Source organism: Vipera ursinii, assembly GCF_947247035.1.
Source record: "Vipera ursinii genome assembly, chromosome: 2".
Taxonomy (NCBI): domain Eukaryota; kingdom Metazoa; phylum Chordata; class Lepidosauria; order Squamata; family Viperidae; genus Vipera; species Vipera ursinii.
In genome coordinates, this window is record NC_139513.1 from 23,171,968 (window position 1) to 23,195,739 (window position 23,772).

The 23,772-nt window shown below is 39.7% G+C and overlaps 1 protein-coding gene across 1 annotated transcript in view; it reads left to right on the plus strand.

The window, feature by feature from the left end:
* Positions 1-23,040, plus strand: part of LOC310636551 (uncharacterized protein) — a 36,347-nt gene extending 13,307 nt beyond the window's left edge. The window contains exons 2-6 of the mRNA XM_083356490.1: positions 14,162-14,590; positions 15,913-16,027; positions 16,137-16,204; positions 17,862-17,991; positions 19,871-23,040. Coding sequence (XP_083212616.1) covers positions 14,174-14,590; positions 15,913-16,027; positions 16,137-16,204; positions 17,862-17,991; positions 19,871-21,669 — 2,529 coding nt within the window. The 5' untranslated portion in view covers positions 14,162-14,173 and the 3' untranslated portion in view covers positions 21,670-23,040. The remainder of the gene's footprint in view (positions 1-14,161; positions 14,591-15,912; positions 16,028-16,136; positions 16,205-17,861; positions 17,992-19,870) is intronic.
* Positions 23,041-23,772: the final 732 nt, after the last annotated feature.

The window sequence follows — 23,772 nt, forward strand, 5'->3', positions numbered from 1 at the left end:
GGCGGCCAATAGGTTTAAAGCAAACTACAGTATTGCCGCTCTACAGGCAGCCAATGGCGGCGCTGGAGATGGGTTGTCTGAGGAGCTGGGAGCCATTAGCCAGCTTCCCTGCTTAAGCAACCTACCAGCAATTAACCCACGTGATGTTCCCTTAACAAGACAAAGCCCAATACATTACATTATAATCCTGTTTCTCTTTTGCTAACCCATCCTTCATATTTCTTATTTAGTCATCTGATTATGATTTAACTCAGAACATTTTTGTTCTTCTGAAGAGTAGGATGAAACTCTTGAAATACGTAAAAAATAAGATAAAGAAGAGGTAACACAATTACATCCAGGCTTAGGTAAGGAACAAGCAAGCACAAGCATGATTTGGATGTAATAATATAATTTGAAAGCACAAAGGCTGTCGAATTCCAGGTGGCAACTGTTATCACTCACAGTTCTTTCCCTTTTCTGTGTGAACCAATCATATGGTTTCAGCCACCATCTTGGCTTTTATGACACACATACATGGAAGCAAGTGATATCATGTCCACCATAATATCATCATGCAAAGTCATATGCAGTGACTTTGTGGTATATGTTTAGTCTAGTGCAGAGGTGTCAAACTGCCAGCCCACAGGTAGGATGTGTCACGTGGAGGCCACACTCACCCCAGCTCCGCAAAGGCAAAAAAGTCATGATAAGTCACAATACGTCACGTGACGCAGCGAGTTTGACACCCGTGGTCTAGTGGTTAAGATATCAGGCTAGAAACCAGGAGACTGTGAGTTGTAGTCCCACCTTAGGCATGAAAGTCGGCTAGGTGACTTTGGGCCAGTCACTCTCCTTCAGCCCAACCCACCTCACAGGGTTGTTGTTGTTGTTGTTGTAGTGGGGAAAATAGGAGGAGGGAGTATTAGGCATGTTCACTGCCTTGAGTTATATATAGAAATAATAAAGGCAGGATAAACAAACAAATAAATATATTTCCTGGCATGTTTTCTTAAACATTTCTCTGAGGAAATGAGTGAAGACATTGTAAACTATAATAGCTATAATGCCTTATTAGTGAGCAAAAATTACAAACCTTAATGTGGTTCAAAGGAGTTCTTTTCTATGCCATTAAATCCTGGCATTTTGTAAGCCTCATTGGATGAATGAGACTAGAAAACAACTCCATGGGAAAGTCAAAATTATTTAAGTTATCTGCCTTTCTGATGTTGTCTGCCTCTTCTGGACTTCAGTCCTTTTTTTTTTTGCCTGGGCAATAGCTCTTGCATATCTTCATCAAGGAAATCTTCCTTACTGTATATATATTTCAAAACATTCAAATGTTTAGGGCAGAAGGTGAATTTATAGGGACTCACCACAGATACGCAATGCTATCACAGCTGCTACTAAAAGGCTGATCACAACACATGCTGTCCCAGTAATGATCCAACGATAACAACGGTATTTCAGCAGACGATCTACAAAACAACCCAAGGATAGGGAAAGGTTTATTTTGTAATAGATCAAGATTTTCTCGCCACATGAAACAGTAATAATTTCCATATCTTCATTAAATTAACGTGGACATTATCACTTTTTCTCATAGCTGCAAGATGACAAAACTGTCCATCTTAATAAAACAGAATAATTTATCTAGTTTTGTTTTCACTTGGAAACTGCTTCTGGACTCTGTGCTCGAAATGCAAAAAAAAACAGAATGTTAAGTTTTGAGGACTAGATTTAATTTGTTCTGTAGAAATAGAGATAATTACAAATGTGAAGCAAAAGGACGGTTGTAACTTTTCTTGTACTCTACTGCACTGAAAAATTGGAAGTCACTTTCTTGTTTCTTTTTCCTTTATCTTTTGCACTCTGCTCTTTCCTCTTGTCTTTCTTGACTTTTATTTCTATTTGTATTTTAATCTCATAATAAACTTTATATCCTGTGAATGTATATTTATATGTGTGTATGTGTATACATATACATATACATATACATATACATATACACACACACATATATACATATACATATACATATACATATACATATACATATACATATACATATACATATACATACATACATACATACATATATATATATATATATATATATATATATATAAAATTTGAATTTTGTCAAGGCTTTTTGAATGCACCTTGCTAATTAACTCTTTCTTTCCTGCTTTGGCCTGACTCAAGGCTTATCCACAGGATATAGTCAACTTATGACAGCTCATTATTTGTGTAAATTATTCAAATTGCTAATAAAGAAAGAGTTAATTAGCAAGGTGCATTCAAAAAGCCTTGACAAATACTTAAACATACATTTGCCTTGCCTTTCAGCTAATAAAAGAGAGAAAGAACCCGTGGCTCAGGGAGTTAAAACACTGCCTGATATATAATCAGCCCAGGTTCGAATCTCAGATAAAGGGTATGACTAACTGATGAGAACATAAAGAGTTCGAAATGATCATCTTAGCCTCCCAAATTCTTTATTAGCAATTTGAATAATTTGCACAAATAATGAGCTGTCATAAGTTGACTATGTCCTGTGGATAAGCCCTGAGTCGGGCCAAAACAGGAATGAAAGAGTTAATTAGCAAGGTCCACTCAAAAAGCCTTGACAAATACTTAAACATACATTTGCCTTGCCTTTCAGCTAATAAAAGAGAGAAAGAACCCGTGGCTCAGGGAGTTAAAACACTGCCTGATATATAATCAGCCCAGGTTCGAATCTCAGATAAAGGGTATGACTAACAGATGAGAACATAAAGAGTTCGAAATGATCATCTTAGCCTCCCAAATTCTTTATTAGCAATTTGAATAATTTGCACAAATAATGAGCTGTCATAAGTTGACTATGTCCTGTGGATAAGCCCTGAGTCAGACCAAAACAGGAATGAAAGAGTTAATTAGCAAGGTCCACTCAAAAAGCCTTGACAAATACTTAAACATACATTTGCCTTGCCTTTCAGCTAATAAAAGAGAGAAAGAACCCGTGGCTCAGGGAGTTAAAACACTGCCTGATATATAATCAGCCCAGGTTCGAATCTCAGATAAAGGGTATGACTAACAGATGAGAACATAAAGAGTTCGAAATGATCATCTTAGCCTCCCAAATTCTTTATTAGCAATTTGAATAATTTGCACAAATAATGAGCTGTCATAAGTTGACTATGTCCTGTGGATAAGCCCTGAGTCAGACCAAAACAGGAATGAAAGAGTTAATTAGCAAGGTCCACTCAAAAAGCCTTGACAAATACTTAAACATACATTTGCCTTGCCTTTCAGCTAATAAAAGAGAGAAAGAACCCGTGGCTCAGGGAGTTAAAACACTGCCTGATATATAATCAGCCCAGGTTCGAATCTCAGATAAAGGGTATGACTAACTGATGAGAACATAAAGAGTTCGAAATGATCATCTTAGCCTCCCAAATTCCTTATTAGCAATTAGGCCCCAAACATGGGGCAAATCTTTATTTCCTGTTTTCAGCCTATCTTGAAGGCCATCGAACAGGCTGTAGTCACACCGGACAGTTCATACACTTGAGTAAATTACTAACAAAGAATTAAGGGAGACTGAAATGCATTTCAGTCTCCCTTAATTCTTTGTTAGTAATTTACTCATATATAGAGATAGATATAGATATAGATATTGATATAGAGATAGATATAGAGATAGATAGATAGACAGACAGATAGATAGATAGATAGATAGATAGATAGATAGATAGATAGATAGATAGATAGATAGATAGATAGATAGATAGATAGATACTCAGGCATGTCAAACTGCCGGCCCGTGGACCGGATGCATCACGATGAAACCGTGCCCACCCCATTGCCGGCAATAGGGGAAAAAGTCGCAATATGTCGCACGTCACATGACATCGCGAGTTTGACATGCCTGCATAGATAGATAGATAGACAGATAGATAGATAGATAGTTTGACCTTTTCTCAGAGGCAAAGACAAAAACTTTTTTCACTACTCATAGTATTTCACATTGTCATTGAATAGCTATGTGTCAATCCACCTTTGATCCAAAAAGCTGAGGGCTGGCTACCTAGAATTTCTTTGTGATTTACAACCCAGTAAAACCTTAGAGGGGGCATTATATGTTTAAATACTTGTTTGAATATGATTAAAATAACGGATGGTTTTAGAATGAAAGATATGATTTAGAAATAAAATAGTATTTTTTTTCTTTTTGTGGATATGGAAAATATGAAAATAAGAGGATTGGTATGAATAAAATGTTTAGCTATACAAATGTAATTAATATTGAGAAAATCATAACTGACAAAGATACTTCAAATATTGATGGGAAATTAAACTTTAACAAAAGCATGAGAAACAGATTATTGATTTATGAATTGATATTATTGTTATTTGTATAACATTAGTAAAATATGACGATGTTTATATCAACCTTTGTATACATCAATAGTACCAAGAATTGTAACTGTGTAATGAGGGGAATATGGAAAATATATGGGGAAGAAAGGAGGATCAGGGGAAAAAATACTGGATGGTGCAGTACTGAATCGATTTATATTGAAGAAGTTAACGTTAAATATGTTGCTTACTAAGCATAGAAGATTGTAATTCTTAAAAATTAATAAAACATTTTTTAAAAAAAAAAACTCTCCAATCTCTGCATTATTCCCAAATCAGAGAATGAGAAATCAGAATTTGTTATAGGCAAATTTGTGAGTCTGCCAATAGGCCAGAATTTCCCAGTTCTTCCTTTATGCTCCCTTTAAATCTTCCTGTGCTGTGCTTTTATAGCATCACCAGAGTAGTCCAGTAAGGTGTTTCTGAACTCCAGAAACTTTAAGATGTGAAGTCCACACATCCTAAAGTTGCTGAGGCTGATAAACATTGTTCTAGCAGCTCCATATTTATCCTGCCATAAAAACATTAGCCACAACAATGATGTATTTGTTGACCTTTTGTGTTCATTTTGCTGGCTGTTTATATGGTTTGCCAGTCTTGGGGGTGGGTAGGGGTGGGCTGCTTGAGAAGAGCAAAGCCAAGGGTGGTGGGGTTCAAAAAAAAAAAGCCAAGGCGGTGACTGCAACTATTTCAACACACATAAAAAAGGATAAGGCTTTTGTCACTTGTTTATGGCTATTATCTTGCCTATTGAACCCTCTCCCTGTGGACACTCCTGGGTTAAAATAAATCAGGCCAGTAATTAATATACTAAATGCAAAATGAAAATGTTCCTTTATGGATCAGTAATCCCTTAATTCCAATTTGCATGTTTGGAAATTTACCCTGTATTAGACTCAGATATCAGGTAGTCTTTCAGTGATAACATATTTTCTCAACGATAACCAATGACTCGTTGATTTGTGAAATTGGGACCTAACTGCTTCACCAGCTTTCATATTAAAAGCTGAGATAGGCAAACATCAGATTTGCATTTCCCCCAACAATATAACCATGGTTGCTATCAAATTGAAGCTGCTCATATCCAGAGGACAACTATAAGTCTGTTTCTTTTGTGAATCTCCATAAAGTATCAGATATCCACAGCGTATCAGATACTCTATAAAGTATCAGAACAAAGGATGGACAAATGTGCTGAACTAGAAATGCAGGCCATATTTATATACGTACGTGTTTTGGATGTCTCCTCAAAAATCCTTCCAGGAGGGCAAATATTGACTGGTCTAAAATCAGCCACTCAGCCTCATAGCTGACAGGATTGGAGTCCAGCATCTCCCAGTCTGTTTAATCTAACGCTCTTCACAACGCTTTCCTCATTGCAGCAATCAAAAATATTTAGCACATGTTAGCGATCAAACTAACAGACAAACAAACAGTAGAGAGAAAGCGTGCTACTACCTAAAGGCCCAACTTCTTAATATAGTTCAGATAAAATTTTATTTTACCTGGTTCCAGAGGCACAGAGATCGGACTTTGCTGTTTTCTGGCTTGAATGTTAAGCCCCAAGTAGCCTTCTTCATCCTCCATTTGACAAGATGTTCTTCAGAGTGCCCTTTGAAGAATGTGTGTGTGTGTGTATGTGTGTGTGTGTGTGTGTGTGTGTGTGTGTGTATGTGTGCTTTTCTGAGCCTGCAGTTCTTTGAGAGAAGCAGCAGAACTGACCACTTGTGGTAAAGAAGCAACAGAGGGAATGAGGCCTCTGGCTTGACCACCTCTCAGCACCTCTGCTCCGCTCTTGATGGCTCAATGGTGCCAATGAATTTGTTTCCAAAAAAGGCTGTAAAGAAAGGTCACAGGGCAGCTCTGGTTCATTCAGCCATTCACTTCATTTCCACCCCCCTGTGACAAAACAGCCAATAAATACTGCATCAGCCGACTACAGAAATCTGCAGGCCTTGCCATTAATGCTCAAGCATATCTGCCTGAAGAATGCAAGGTGAAAGGTGGAGCTGTTAAATGCTTTCTATGCTTCAACCAAGATTAAATTATCTCAGGATGAAAGTACCCATAAAAAGAGGAAGTCCAGACCTCTGCCTCGTATAGGGAACGGTTGCTGGAATTGGGTATGTGTAGTTTAATGAAGAGAAGGGTGAGGGGTGTCATGATAGCAGTGTTCCAATATCTCAGGGGCCGCCACAAAGAAGAGGGAGCCAAGCTATTCTCCAAAGCACCTAAAAGCAGGACAAGAAGCAACGGATGGAAACTAGTCAAGGAGAGAAGCAACCTAGAACTAAGGAGAAACTTCCTGACAGTTAGAACAATTAACCAGTGGAACAACCTGCCTCCAGAGGTGGTGAATGCTCCAACACTGGAGGTTTTTAAGAAGAGACTGGACAGCCATTTGCCTGAAATGGTATAAGGTTTCCTGCCTGAGCAGGGGGTTGGACTAGATGACCTCCAAGGTCCCTTCCAACTTTATTATTATTATTATTATTATTATTATTATTATTATTATTATTATTATTATTATTATTATTATTTATTATTATTATTATAGGCCCCAGGCCCTTACCAGGCTGGTTCTAAAAGGAAAACACAAGTTTTTGTCAGGCCAATAGATGCTTCTAAGGATGCAGGCGCAAAAATCTATTTAATATGTTTATTTTTTATGTATTATTAAATTTATATGCTACCCGTCTTGCTATGAAAAAGCATCTCTGGACTTCAGATTTCATTGCCTTTTTTCATTTTCCATTTTTCTATCCAGCTTGTGATCAATTATGTTTACAAGATCCTTAGAGTTTTGCCAAGCCAAATACAAGAGTTCATTTAGTGACTTATAACGGTTCATCAAAATTATAACAGCACTGAAAAGTGACTTATGGTCATTTTTCACACCTACGACTTTAGCACAGCTCCATGGTCACATGATCAAAATTCAAATGCTTGGCAACTGGCTCATACTTATGACGGTTGCACTGTCCTGGGGTCATGTTTACACTTTTTGTGATCTTCTGACCAGGAAAGACAAGGAGGAAGCCAGATTCACTTAATAACTGTGTTGCTAACTTAACAACCGCTGTGATTCACTTAACAACTGTAGCAAGAAAGGTCATAAAATGGGCATAAACTTTGGGCTCAATTGTGATTGTAAGTCAAGGACTACCTGTGGCCCCTATCCAATGCCTGTGGATTTTGTTTTTCCCTAAATTAAGGATGCTGCATTTGTCCTTGTTAAATTTCCTTCTATTATTTTTCAGGCTATTTCTCCAAACTATCAAGCTCATTTGGAAAGTTGTTTCTGCCTTCACAAGTCTTAGCTAATTCATCTGGTTTGGTGTCATTTACAGATTTGTTAAGTAATCCTTCTGTCAGGACCCACCTCAATCCACATCTTAGGAAATAAGAACTCTTGGATGCAAGTTTAGTCCAAAAGGAAAATGTTTACTAGGATGGAATCGATTGTGGCAATACAAGACGGAATCTAACAAAGTTACATTTCAATCCTATATAAAGCATTCCCATTTCAGCCCCTCCCCTCATCCATTTGGTCAGGCTCTCATCATTTGCTTAGGTGTCAGGCCCTTCCATGGGAAAGCGAACTCTCCTTGGTTTTATGGTTATTGCTTTCCTTTTTCAGTTGTAAATGAAGACGCAATCCAGATCTGTCTCTCCCCCTCCCTCCCCCAGTTCAAATGTTCCCTGTTGTTAGAAGATCACCTTAAGTCTATCCTCTTCCCCCCCCTTCGGAGAGATGGCAGAATCCCCAGAATAAGCACATTGTTCTACCTATACATTTATGAAATGTGATATAAATGGATTCTGACACCTTCCTCCTCTTCAACAGATTATTAATAAATCATGGATGAGTATAAGGGCTTCGCAACCAGGTCTGAACACGTCCACATATCTTAAAATTGCCAAATCTGTACTCTCAACCATGGCAATTTGAAAATGGGTGTATTTCAACTACTAGAATTCCACACCAAACCATGCCACTGCTTAGACATTCCTGGACTGTTTCCATGAACTTAAAGCTGGATTTTCGCTCTTCCAGTCAACTCTTCCATATTGCCCATTTTTCCCCTTTACCAACTCCTATGTTTGTTCTTTTTGATTTACAGATTTTCTCTAAGGTTAAATCCTCCTGCTATCTTCTACTCTCCCCCCCTTTTATGGGAATTGTGATGCTGCTTTTAATATCTTTTCTAGGAATTCTGATGTCTTTGGGCCTCTTATTCCCGCTAACGTCTTCTACCATAGAATCACGCTGTAGTTGATATTGCCTTATTAAAATCCACTTCTTTGAAGGTCAACTCACCTTTAGGTTCCTAAATATGAAGAATTGCAGCATTACACAGCTACTTTTCATCAGCATTTCTACTAATATTAATGCTACTTTATCTTTTTTTTAAAAAAAAAACTGTTCATCTTTTTTTAATGAGCTCAAGTGCCTTGCACAGGGAAAGGTTTTAAATTTATTGTCATAATACTGTAGTTCTACGAGATTGAGAGAAAAAGTGACTGATACGTTCTACTCTACTGGTACAGAATGCAGCCGCGAGAGTTGTGTTGGGAGTCTCCCGATACTCCCATGTTACACCTCTGCTCCGTGAGCTGCACTGGTTACCAGTTGTCTTCCGGGTGAGATTCAAGGTACTGGTAATGGTGTTTAAGGCCCTACATGGCAGGGGTCCGGAGTACCTTAGGGAACACCTGCTGCCGGCGTCTACTTCCCTCCGCCCTGTGCGTTCCCACAGAGAGGGCCTCCTCAGGGTGCCACCGGTCAGAGAATGTCGATTGGTGGCTCCCAGGGGGAGGGCCTTCTCTGTGGGCGCCCCGGAGCTATGGAATCGGTTACCGGTTGAGCTCCGGATGGCGCCCGACCTTCGCTCCTTCCGTCGTGACCTAAAGACATTTTTATTCGAACAAGCCGGCCTGGCCTGATGGGGGATGGGTGGGGTTTCTTTTATTGTTATCTTAATATTTGTAATTACTGTTTTTAGTCGGGCATATATTTAATCCTTTTTAACTTTTGTATTTTTGTATTTTTTATGCTTGCCCTGTTCACCGCCCTGAGTCCTTTGGGAGAAGGGCGGTATATAAATAAAATTATTATTATTATTATTATTATTATTATTATTATTATTATTATTATTATTATTATTATTATTATTATTATTATTATTATTATTATTACTTGTGGAGAAAGTTGAATTTTCCCAATCTAAATTTAATATGAATTGCATGCTCCAACACTCGAAGTTTTTAAGAAGAGACTGGACAGCCATTTGTCTGAAATGGTATACAGTTTCCTGCCTGAGCAGGGGGTTGGACTAGATGACCTCCAAGGTCCCTTCCAACTTTATTTACGGTATTTATTATTATTATTATTATTATTATTATTATTATTATTATTATTATTATTATTATTATTATTATTATTTTGTAAATAATATAGGTAGTCCTCAACTTATGAACACAACTGAGCCCAACATTTCTGCTGCTACGTGAAACATTTCTTAAGTGAATTTTGCCCCGTTTTATGACCTTTCTTGCCATAGTTGTTTAGTGAATTGCTGTGATTGTTAAGTTAGGAACAGGTTTGTTAAGTGAATCTGGCTTCCTCACTGACTACTTGTCAAAAGGTTGCAAAAGGTGATCACATGACCCTGGACACTGCAACCTGGACACTGCAACCGTCATAAATATGAGCCAGTTGCCAAGCATCCAAATTTTCATCACCTGACTGTGGGGATGCTGCAACAGTCATAATCATGAAAAATGGTTGTAAGTCACTTTTTTAAGTGCTGTTGTAACTTTGAACGGTCACTAAAAGAGCTGTTGTAAGTCGAGGACTACCTGTACTCTGACTCACCTAATTTTTATGTCCGCAAATCTGTGGGAAGATTTAGAGAAAAAAAATGTTTCTACCCAGTTCTGAGTAATATATACAAATTTACAGCCAATTCTGAAGTTTGTCTCTGAGCTATGCATTCATTAGACTTTCCATTTCTTCTGTTAGAGCAGTGGTGGCGAACCTATGGCACGCGTGTCAGAGGTGGCACTCAGAGCCTTCTCTGTGGGCAAGCATGCCATCGCCCCAGCTCCACCACCTCCTGTGGCCCCCTCCTCACCAGCAGCCCCCCAAGAGGAGAGTCACCCTGGGCACAGCCTGCATGGAGCAGCGCAGTCAAGGACATGGCAGCCGGGCAGCAAGGACAAGACTCCGCCCTCGCACCCCATCGCATGCAGATGATGCTGCAGGGCGCAGACAGAGAGTGTGGCTGCCATAACGCTGCTGGACCATCTGGGTGATCTGCTGTGGTGGGCCATGGAGGCAGTGGGTGGCCCTGCGGGCAGGAGAGGCGGGGGCGGGCCAGGGGCAAGGCGGTTTTGGGGCACTCGGTCTCTAAAAGGTTCACCATCACTGAGGATCAGATTCAACCGCACTGATGGAAATTACTCAAGACCTACTAACCACAATCAAAAATAGGATGTGGTTAGAGGATTTACTTTATCCCTTAGCTTTATCTAAAGGCAAGAGGATTGCAATGTAGATTAAAAAATGATGAAAAATATTGTGTAGTGGGTTCTGGACCGCATGGCAATGAGAGGCAGATGAGTACAGCAAGTCAGCTCTTTATTAGTGATAGGACTGTACTGAACAAAGGGGGTTACCTGTACCCCTTATGTACCTTGCCAGTGCTTTTTTTGTAAAAGAAAAAGGTGCCAGAACTCATACATGTCATACAACCCGCCTTGCCTACCCTACAAGGTTCCATCCAAAAAAGGTGCCAGAACTCCGTTCTGAGCGTTCAATGAGAAAAAAAGCCCTGTACCTTGCCAGGTACACTCTTGGCCAATCCAATCATCTGAATCTCCCGCCGAAAGCTATCCATCCAATCTGGCAATGGTACAGTGCCACCTGGTGGTATTTGCTGAGCTGCTGCTTAAACCCCATACATAACAAAAAACACATTATAATTGAGGCTATTTTAAATGCTAGCTATAATAAAAGCCTGGAGCTTTCTTAAGCCTTCTAGGCATGGGGAAAAGATGCCAGTTACTATTACGCCACTAAGGAAAAGCTTTCTTTTTTCCTTCCCACCTTTCTTCATTTTTTTTTATTTCTCCAAGATTGAGATGTTTTATTTTTCAGAAGCCTCCAAACAGGCTTTTATCATGCCAGCCCCTTCCCTGTTTGAAGATTATGAAGATTTTATTTGACCTTAGATTACTTTAGAGTTTTGTTTTTTGTATTGTTTTTACTTTGTTCACCACCCAGAGTTTCTTTTGATAGGTAAGGGAACTCTGAAGTGGTTAGATCTAATCAACAGTGTGTTTGAATTCTTAACCCTTGCCTACCAGAGTCTTTGGCATTTATCATATCTGGAGATACTCTGATAATTCTTATAGGACTTTGTTCTGTTATTTGTTGTTATTCTTATAGGACTTTGTTCTGATAGTTGTTCCTTTTGTGCTTTCCAACATCACTGATGCATTTCTGGCGCTTTGGATTGGTGTTCACCGAAGAATCCACTTCTTGATGTGTATTGTCCATTCATTATTTTTCCTGTCTACTTTTTCAAGTCCTTCACAATGGAGATCAGAGATTCTGGGAGAAGGCATCCATCAAATTCACCTCCAGAAATGTTTTTCAGGAGGATCTCTCAGGATGATCCAAATCAAGACACGACCAGAGTTAATACAAGGCTCTGCCATTCCCCAGATTGTAAAGCTATTGACTATAATCTAGCTAAATGGACTAAGTGGGGAAACAGGCCTACTTATTTCACACAAAATACATTTATACATCCTACCCAACCTGGCACAATCGAAGGAAATTCAATGTGGTTAAAGGAGTCAGCACTTCCCAGTGCAATGCTGATTCTTGCAACCCAACGTGCTTCGAGATAAACAGATCAGCAGATTTCTCAGCATCATTTGGACTATCGATGGAACCGGGCACAAATATGGCTTCAGGTTGATCCTATTATACCACCAACCCAGAAACATTTTTGAGTTTTTCATTCTTTTTACGATGAACTGGAAGTCACAGTTGAAATTCCCTCAGCACTAAAGAAACTTTTTATCCATCTGGCCAAAAGAATTGTTCCATCTCTAAGTGTGACTAATTGTTACAATGTGTGGGAATACTAACATCGGTGAACAATGATCTTGGAAAGCACATGAAATAAATGCTACTGCCCTGACTAGTCAAAATCTCACTTGAAAAGCCACCAATAGACCCAATGTGTGGACTCTGACCACTTCCATAGCTGGAAACCTCCGTTTTAAAAACAGAAGGTTTTGGTAAAGACCTTGGGGAGATTTAGGTGTGAACATCTCTTGTAAGTGAGAGCATCCTTTTGGTGAATTACCACCAACTCAGCCCAACCCCCAAATCCCCTGGCAAACATTCCCCAACTGTTTACCTTATGGACCAATTTAACAGATGCCACTCTCACACTCTACGGAAGTATAACATTGCCTAAAGCACGTTGAGAAGGCTTCCTGATCAAGGGAAACGTGAGCGCCCCCTCCTGCCCCCGCATGGGAAACGCTCCGTCTCTCCTTGTTCCAGGAGCGCTTTCCGTTCACAGAAAATCCACCAGAGGGCGGCCTCTGCAAAGAGAAAGGAACTCCACGCACTTCAGCGTTGGGCCGCTGAGGCCGGTTGGCAAGGAAGTGACATCGGTAAGCCTTGCCTTTCTAGGATGCTGGACTCGCTCTCTTTAACCCTTTGAACTTCGCAGGCGGTTGAAAAGGCTGCAAGAGAGTCTTGAAGGAGGGAGCCGCAGGTGACAAAGGAGGTTGTTTGTCTGTGTTTGTGTGTATGTTTGTCTCTGTGTGTGCTGGTCTAGACCACGTACGTTGCCCTCAGGAAGAAATCCAGATGCCAGAAAGGAAAGGTGGGGATCTAGATCGTCCTTCACGCCCTATTTCCTGGGTAGTGGGAGAGCTTGCATGGCAAATCTCAAGGAGGAAATAAGAAAAGGTTTGAAAATGCAAAAGATTATGCCTAGGTTCTCACTCTGTGCTGGATGACAGTAAACTAGGTTCGACTCCTCTGCAGCTCAATTTGTTTTAGGAGGGTAAACAGATGATTATGTTAAGCTTTATGTATTTAAGCCTTTGTGTTTCATGTGAACTGAGCCCCTGCATCTGATTGATCTTTTTGTGCTTAGGACACATTGTGTGAACCTGCCTTCCTGTGTGAAGGAAGGAAGAGAAATGGAGCGTCCTAAGCCATGGTCAATTGAATGGCATTACATTTTTTGTGAATTGAATTTTAATTCCATTTATATATCGCCCTTCTCCGAAGACTCAGGGCGGCTTTACAAAGTTAGCAGTAGCTAACTTTTCATGCTTTGTTAACCTGTTCTGAGTTTTTGTATGCTGTGTGAACCCTGCTGATAGGTAAATGTAGATCTATATTTTTACAAAGCAAGTAAAAACAATATAGAAATGATCCAAAATGCCAAATACACTGAATCTTCTTGATTGATGTCATCAGTTTACCAGGCAAAAAAAATACATCCTTCTATGGCGATGAGTATAGATGAATGATCCAATCCATTACTTTCTAGTTGTTGGAATTTATTTTCTATCAGAGAATTGCAAAAGGAAGTCATTTGTTCATCTTCTTTAAAGACAAAGTTATCTCTTTGGCAAAGAGGGTTAATGGCTTGTTCTGATTCCCATGGCTAGATGAACATTGCTATGAATGAAAAAGAATTTGGTTTCCTTGAACTCATTTGGATTTGTGTTACAGGACGGAGAAAGAATGGCGAGCCTTCCTTTAGCAAGTGGGGGAACTGGAAAAGGCCCTTCCATTGTTCAGTCTGGAATCGGTGAGGAGATCTGGGCAAGAACTGGCCAGAAGATCCTGGACGATGGAACCATCCTTTCACCCCTTCAGTCCTGGAATTTTAGGAGCATCCGGCATCAGGAGGATGAGGGTCCCCGAGGACTTTGCAGCCGACTGCACTACTTTTCTAGCCAATGGTTGAGACCGGAAAAGCAGACAAAAGCGCAGATGCTGGACCTGGTTGTTCTGGAGCGGTTCCTGGCGCTTCTGCCCCTGCAGATGGAGAGCTGGGTGCGGGAGTGTGGAGCAGAGAGCAGCTCCCAGGCGGTGGCCCTGGTGGAAGGCTTCCTCCTGAGCCAGGAGGAGGAGAAGAAGGAGCAGGCTGAGTTGCAGGTGAGAAGGACTTCCTCTTGGGAGCCCAGAAGGACTTGAATATAATAATATGTTCAAATTTTTCTTTCCTTTTAAAAATATCATTAAGCTTATCAAGATATAAAACGCAAAAAAAAATGAAAATAGTAGGAACTGGTGGGAATTGAAGAGAAAGACGTATAGGGTAAAGAGGGAAAAAGGAAAATGATTGACTTCTGACTCTTTAGTGCAGTCAAATAAAATGGTAACATTACAGCCTCCAACTTCTACTTTTACATCCTTAATGTGTACTAGAACTAGCCCCTGACCTTCTTTCATTCCGCCGGGACCTGAAGACCTGGCTCTTCGAGCTCTCCGGCCCAGGCTGAGAATTTTTAACTGGGGTTTTTATTTTTTTAGGGATAATTTAATCTTTTTTTTAAATTGTTTTTAACTTTTGTATTGGTTTGGTTTTAAATACCCTGTAAACCGCCCTGAGTCCTTCGGGAAAGGGCGGTATATATAACTAATAAAATAAAATAAATAAAATAAAATAACAAGAAACTCTAAATTTCATTTTTTTAATCCCAAGAAAAAAATCCAGAAGTGATTTCCAAGTAGAAACAAGGTTGGATGTGTTCTTTTCTTTAACTAAAGCAGTTAATTTTGCCATCTCTGCTAGTGCCATGAGTTTTTCCAGCAACTTCTCCATTATGGCAATTAACGTATCCTTCCGTTTTTGTGCAAAAAGCATTCTTAATGCTCTAAACATATAAAACAGCAAAGATTGAGATTGTTTCTCAATCTCTTTGTCTGTTAAAGTCCCTGGTTTTGTTTTTATACCCACTTTGAGAATCTTCTGCAGTAAAATGTAAATCTTACACAAAGTATTTCTTTGGTTTGTCCACCAAAATGGAAAAAGGTTTCTTGTTTACATTTGTATTTTGAACATGTATTTGAATTTCCTTTATACATCTTTGGCCAGTTATCACGCATTAAATAGAATTGATACATCATTTTATAAAAAATTTGTTTCAAATTATAATTTAATAGAAATTTTAAAGTTTTCACCCAAATATCTTCCTGTTGTTCAGGCATTATATTATACACACAATTCTTTGCCATTCGATCAATATATTCAAATTCTTAATGCCTCCTTACCAGAGTTCCCTGGCATTCATACTATGTGGAGATGCTTCACTAATCTTTCTATAGTTGCTTATCCTTTCTAGAAGAAAGATTTTGCAGAGCCCTTTATTTCTTACTTTCCAGCCTAATTGATCGATACTGAGTGCTTTGCAGTAAAAAACCACTTCATGATGTTGGATGACCATTAATTCTTTTCTCCTTCATACTATGTCAAGTCCTTTACAATGGACATCAGAGATCCTGAAAGAATGAGGCATCCTTCAAATCTCCCTCAAGAACTGTTTTTCAGGAGGATCTCTGAGGAAGATCCAAATCAGGACACTTCAAGAGGTAATAATGAGGTCCTTCCATTCCTCTGATAAATCCTAACTTTCTTATCTTCTGTGTTTTCTATAGCATTTCATTAATTATGCTTCTTCAAATTCTATCTCCCTCACAGGGAAGAATAGAAGGAAGTTGACACTTTCTTTTGGGGGAACGGAAACCATGATTGAACCTCCAGCTCAGGTGAGAGAAGAACATTCATTTACTAGATTTGTATTTTCCTTTTCCCTCAGGAAATCAGCTGATGTACATAGTACAGGTAGTCCTTGATTTATGACCACAATTGAAACCCAATTTTTTGTTGCTAAACAACACATTTGTTAAGTGACCTTTGCCCCATTTTATGACCTTTCTTGCCACATGTGTTTAGTCAATGACTGCAGTTGTTAAGTTTGTAATACGGTTGTTAAATGAATCTGGCTTCCCTATTGACTTTGCTCTGAGAACGTCACAAAAGGTGATCACGTGACCCAAGGACCCTGGAACCGTCATAAATATGAGTCAGTTGCCAAGCATCTGAATTTTGGTCATGTGGCTAAGGGGATGCTGCAGCAGTCGTAAGTGTGAAAACTGGGCATAAGCCATTTTCCCCGGTGCCGTTGTAACTTTGAACAGTCACTAAAAACTGTTGTAAGTAGAGGACTATCTCTACTGTCTTCTTCCATTGTCCCCTCTGCTTTTGATTGGGGATTTTTTTAGGATTTTTTTTTTAAGAGTACTACTTTAAAAACAAAACTCTTTCCCCTAATTATTCTCCCAACTTTTCAGTAAATAATGTTTTACAGATATTTTCAAAGCACCCATTCTTTCTTTAATTCTTTGAGTTGCATTTGTGCAAGGATCCTCAAAAGTATTTTATATTCACACCGGGATATTAACATTTTTAAAAGCTTTATTTACAATCATTGATAAGAAAATAAGTGATTAAGAAGAAAGATTTTTAAAATCCCAAGACAGTGACCATATAGAAATGCCTCCAAATAAAAATTGTTCTGAAAGAGCACATAATCAAGGCCCTGTTGGCTTGCAAAATACCTTTTCATCCCCTGAATTGTGCCTGGATTTGGAGGCCAAACCATCCAGCTTTGCAAAGGCTAAGAAATGCCTTCCTCAAAAAATGTTCTCCATTTTCTTATTTACTGTCGAGTCAATGGCTCAGACTACTAGCAGTTTCCTTGCAATCGGAGGAGGGGCAGAGTCTCTGGATATTGATGGCACACAACACAGATCCATGGCTGATCTCTCCCAGCTCTTTCATGAAGGTGTTGAGGATGAATAGGATTGCTCCTTAGCCACTTCTTAAAATTCTACGAAGAATCCCTTCCCCTACAGAGACATTTTTTTAAAAATCCCATTTATATCCCACCCTTCTCCGAAGACTCAGGGCGACTTACAATCTAAGCACAAATTAAAGTGCTTATGCCTTTAAACCCAGGTTAAACAAGTTAGTGTCACTGATTGGTGGGTTTTCCAAGGGCCACGTGCTAATTGATTTCTCTGGACTGAGTGCCTTTTGATTGAGGATGGATGAATTGATCCTGGCTGGCCGGCTGGATATTTGGTAAATCCAGAAGGATCCTGAGGTTGATCCAGAAGGAAATTGGAGTTACTTAACTGAATGGCACTGAAAGTCCTACAAAATCATTCAAGTTGGTGAAACCCGTCTAAAACATTTCTTCAATCAAAAGCTTTTTCTTCTCTCCTAAACTCACCTAAACTATGGAATCCTACTAAACATAGCCAATTACCTTAGTGCATAGCTTTGCTTTGGGAATTTCTAAACAATAGGACAGATCCTATAGTCCCTCCTCAATCTGTTCTGTCTTTTTTTGTCTTTCAGGACGGTCTTCTGCCCTTTGAGGAGGTGGCTGTGTATTTCTCAGAGGAGGAATGGTCTCTGCTGGATCCTCACCAGAAAACGCTGCATTGGGAAGTCATGCTGGACAATTATAAGAACGTGGCCTCTCTTGGTAAGGGTTTCCTATTTTGCAGTCCGGCAGTCTAGGAAAACACTTTGTAGTCAGATGCCACGGATTACTTCTTATGAAGTCATCTCCAAATAGATGTCCTCTCTTCAGAGGGAGAAGGAAAAGTCGTGCTGTTCCACTGCTCCTAGGAAGGAAATAGGTCAATGGCATTCTGCTTAGATATATTCTATCCCATTTGTTTTTCTATTTCTATCTAAACATATTAGTGACAAAGTAATTCCTTGGTTTGCAGTAATACCAAACTTCATCAAACAGTTTTCAGCTATTTTGGCCCAGGAATTCTAAGCAGGGACTTACTTTGCAGTATACATCCAGTCATAGTCATATCTGTCCATTCTCGTAGGTACAAAGGAATAATTCCCCATCTCAGCTAGGCATAGTTACGGATGCCAATCGATGCTTGCATGATGGTTGATTAGACAAGGGCTTTAACCATCCTGGCACATAGCCAGGACATTCTGTAATAACCTTTGAAGCTCCTCCCACTGACTAGATAAGATATAGGACTGACTAACAACTAGACTACATTTCCCAGAGGCCATCTCTTAAGGAGACAGCGTTTAACCCTTTAAATGCTAAATGCTCTAACACAGTTCTTAATTCCTAAGCTAGCTATATAATGGACCAGAGTTACATACTGGTCCAGCACAGCCTTTTACAAGTTTTTATGCCTCACGAATAGTGATATTATCATTTCTATACCAAACTGTTATAATTATACAAATATACAATATAATGTAATCTGGCAAAATACCTGAAGGCAATTACAGGTAGTCCTCGAGTTACAAATATAATGGAGCCTGCCCATTTCATTCGTAACTCAAAAATTCATGGGAATAAATCCTGTACCTCGAAGAAGATCACCTCCTGCTTTCACCCACATATTTGCTAATTGAATGCATGGGCAAATAGGCGGTTCATTATTTGCACGTGAGGTATCTCGGTGGGGAAGGCCATGGAGGGCCTAGTGATGGAACAGGCCCCCAAGGCCTCCACAATTCACAAAGATTTCTCATGCTTCCCCCTCCATTTCTGCCCTGGAAGATTGACCTACCTTGAAAGGATCCATCTCTTCTTTGCCGGGTTCCTGCTTTTCTGGCATAGGAGGGTCAACGGAAGCTCCTATGTGCTGTAATATCATGCGAGTTCAGGCACCCATCCTCTTTCGCAGAGAATGAGTGCCTGAACTCTCACGATGCTTGTTATGCCTATCTCCTGCTCCCCCACACCCCGAACTCGAGCCACATGGCCACCGCCCTTGGCTTCTGTTCTGCCAACGGAGTCCTGTAGATCAGGTTTCTGAAAGCCCACGGACTCATCCCCTGGCCTCCTTTCCGGGCAGCAGCAGCCTGGAAAAGGCCTCCGAATCCCGGAGTGGGCCTTCGGAGGCAATTGGAAGCCTCCCCCAGCTTCCGTTCCATTTTCTGTTGCAGAGAAAGAGGCCTAAACTCCCGTGAGATCATTCGAAATCAGTAGTGTGCGATCTCACATCAGTGATCTCACGTGATCTTGTGCTACTTTAGGCTTCCATTTTCTATGAAAGCACCAAAGGCCTAGAACAGCCAAGAAAGCAAAGGTGCATACCCACAGTCCTTGTGTCTAGGGAGACTGGGGTGCAGGGGGAGGAAATATCTAGGGTGAATGTTGCAGTGCTACTGTGGTCATTCCTGAGGGTGAATGACTGCCATAGTGTGGAAAATTCGTAATTTCAGGAGTTTTTCGTAAACACTACTGGGTGATTATCGTGTAAATTCGAACGTCCGCTAAGGGAAGGTTCATAACTCAGGGATTATCTGATTTCTGACAGGGTGATCTTTTCCCCTAACATTTCTATCACTTTCATTTCTTTTTTCTTTTGAAGGTGATAATGAGAATGACAATAAAGTCGCTAGCGAACTAATGAAAGTGTTCAAACAAAGAGACGTAATGGATAAGCCTGCAATTCGGACGGGATTCCAAAGGCAGGAAAGAAACACTTCAAATAATTGGAATAAGGAAAGATCATCTTCCATTGATGCTCAGATGCAGGATTTTATTGATCAACGAGGAAAAATAAAGAAAGAATACATTGGGAAAGGTTTAAGACTATTCAAAGACACAATAGATGTAAATGAGCACTATCTATCCCAAGTCAAAGGACAAGATTATATATGCAAAGACAAAGAAAAAAATTACAATTGGACTTTCACACTTTCTCAAGAAAATGGGTCTGTTATGTCACAGAAAAGTTTTCACTTGGGAGAGAAGCCAAATAAATGCACTGAGGATGGAAATAAGACTGTTTATAAAAAGATAAGCACAAGGGAGAAGCTATATAAATACAGGAAGTGTGGAAAGGGCTTCAGCAAACCAATGCATCTTACATCTCAGCAAAGGATCCACGTAGGAGAGAAGCCATATAAATGCACGGAGTGTGGAAAGGGCATCAGGAGAAAAAGTGAACTTATATCCCATCAAATGATACACACAGGGGAGAGGCCATATAAATGCATGGAGTGTGGAAAGGACTTCAGGATAAAGTGGCATCTTACATCCCATCAAAGGATCCACACGGAGGAAAAGCCATATAAATGCACGGAGTGTGGAAAGGGCTTCAGAACAAACACTCAACTTACATTCCATCAAAGGATACACACAGGGGAGAGGCCATATAAATGCAAGGAATGTGGAAAGGGCTTCAGTCAACACCATACACTTACATCCCATCAAAGGATACACACAGGGGAGAAGCCCTATAAATGCATGGAGTGTGGAAAGGGCTTCAAGACAAACAATGAACTTACATCCCATCAAAGGTTACACACAGGGGAGAAGCCCTATAAATGCATGGAGTGTGGAAAGGGCTTCAGGACAAGCAGTGAACTTACATCCCATCGAAGGATACACACAGGTGAGAGGCCATATAAATGTATGGAGTGTGGAAAGGATTTCAGAACAAGCTGTGAACTTACATCCCATCAAAGAATCCACACGGCGGAAAAGCCATATAAATGCACAGAGTGTGGAAAGAGCTTCAGAACAAACAGTCATCTTACAGTCCATCAAAGGATCCACACAGGAAAGAAGCCCTATAAATGCATGGAATGTGGAAAGGGCTTCAGTCAACACCATACACTTACATCCCATCAAAGGATACACACAGGGGAGCAGCCCTATAACTGCATGGAGTGTGGAAAAGGCGTCAGGAGAAACAGTGAACTTATATCCCATCAAATGATACACACAGGGGAGAAGCCCTATAAATGCATGGAGTGTGGAAAGGGCTTCAGGATAAAGTGGGAACTTACATCCCATCAAAGGATCCACACGGTGGAAAAGCCATATAAATGCACGGAGTGTGGAAAGGGCTTCAGAACAAACGCTCATCTTACAATCCATCAAAGGATACACACAGGGGAGAAGCCCTATAAATGCATGGAGTGTGGAAAGGGCTTCAGAACAAACAGTTATCTTACAGTCCATCAAAGGATACACACAGGGGAGAAGCCCTATAAATGCATGGAGTGTGGGAAGGATTTCAGAAGAAACAGTCAACTTACATCCCATCAAAGGATCCACACAGGGGAAAAGCCATATAAATGCACGGAGTGTGGAAAGGGCTTCAGAACAAAAAGTCATCTTACAGTCCATCAAAGGATACACACGGGAGAAGCCCTATAAATGCATGGAGTGTGGAAAGGGCTTCAGGACAAAGTGGCAACTTACATCCCATCAAAGGATTCACATGGAGGAAAAGCCATATAAATGCACGGAGTGTGGAAAGGGCTTCAGAACAAACACTCATCTTACAATCCATCAAAGGATCCACACAGGAGAGAAGCCCTATAAATGCATGGAATGTGGAAAGGGCTTCAGTCAACACCATACACTTCCATCCCATCAAAGGATACACACGGGAGAAGCCCTATAAATGCATGGAGTGTGGAAAGGGCTTCACCCGAAATAGTCATCTTATTTCCCATAAAAGAATCCACATGGAGCTCAGTCTATGGATTTCCAATTTACACAGACTGAATTCTGAAAAGAAGGTTGGTGTTTTTTGTCTTTTTCATCCTTCTAACTTAGAGGCCTTGAGAGATGAATTTAGTAACTAAAATGAAAACAATGGGCATGCGCCATTATAATTATTATAAGTTTTTGAATTTATGCATGTATAGGTTCATTTTATTTTATTTTTTCAGTAATGCGCTTCCTGCTCCCCAATTGACATGTTTCTCCCACTTGGTCATAGCTCTCAAAAGGATGTGAAGACATTCAAAAGCTGCTGCTTCCCCAAGCACAAATGAAAAAATAGAAAAATCAAATGTATACCCTTGGTGTAGAACTGGGGCACCCCAAATGTAATCAAATTTGCATTCTCAGTGTACAACTGAGACCTGAGTCAACCAGTATCTATGGAGAAAGAGGGAACATTATTCATTCCAAGGCCTGAAGATGTATGAGGGAATTGCCACATGCCCATCAATGTTTAGCGTCTGGGAAGAACTGAAACGATGCGAATTCCTCTCTCAAAAATGAAGCCAGAACGACCAGAAGCCCCACAAGTGATTGTGCAAATTATTTTCAAGCATTTTGCTATTCTATAGTGTGATGAGGGCTGAGAAGAAGTCTAAATTCGATTTAAATAAAATTAAATATCAGTGCTGTGGTTATGTTCGAGTCATGTATTATACTCATGTATTAAACTCTAGTTGCTTTAAAAATGTATTAACACATGAAAGTTTTTGGAAGGATTTGAGAAGCTCATGTTTGAAGCTTTTTATTTAATTGTCAATTCTGTGTCAAACTGGACAGTAAGACTGAAAAGAGCAGAGAGGTTAACTGAATTCTTTTTAACCCCTTTTTTCTCTCCATCTACATTCTTTCTTTCACTAATTGTACCTAAATCTCTGTTTTTCCCCTCTTGCATTGTCACCTACAAATCCAGAAGAATCTCTTCAAACCATTGGAATCTTCAGGACTTGCACTTAAAGGAGAATTTGTACTTTAGTTTTTCTCTGTTCATTCCTGATCTATGGATTGATGGGTCCCAGTATCATTGCTGGGGCTAGTCCAGATTCTTGCCTCTGAATGACAATTTTGGGGTCATAGAGTTAAGCCAGAAGAGATAAGGCCTGTCACAAGCCAGAACTTTATTTAAGGAGCTGCTAATGTGTCGCCATCTTGTCTCCTCCGTGCAAGCACATCTTCCTGAGGTGTATTCCCTACGTAATAAACAATAAACTAGAAAAAGAAGGATTATGAGGGATAAATAAAACAGGGATGAATGAAGAAAGAAATGAAAGGCAAGGCAAGGGAAAAAGTGGATAAGAAAAACAAGAACATGATAGTCAATGGAAGGACTAATTAATTAATAAAAGAAATTGAATAGTTGGCAACTAAATGATCTCTGTTATTTCAAATAATATGTATAATAATAGAGGGAGATCTATTTGATGATCTAAAAGCGCTGACATGGGAGGCTAGTTGGCAAAGGAAGAAAGCCAGAATGAGGCTGAAGAAAATTGGGGTTTTATTTATTAGAGGGGATTTCATATTAGTAATTAGAGGGTTAAAGCAGAAGTTGAGATAAGTAGAATTTGGGTCATTAAATTGAAAATTGGAAATTAGTTGAAAGTAAGGATTCTATTTGTTTAATATTTAAAAATTAGACCCAAAAGAAAAAAAATATGAATATGTTTGCTTTATTGATTAACCCAGACAGTATATATAATGGTTTTGATTTATTAAAGGGGATACTGTATTATTAATTAGATGACTTAA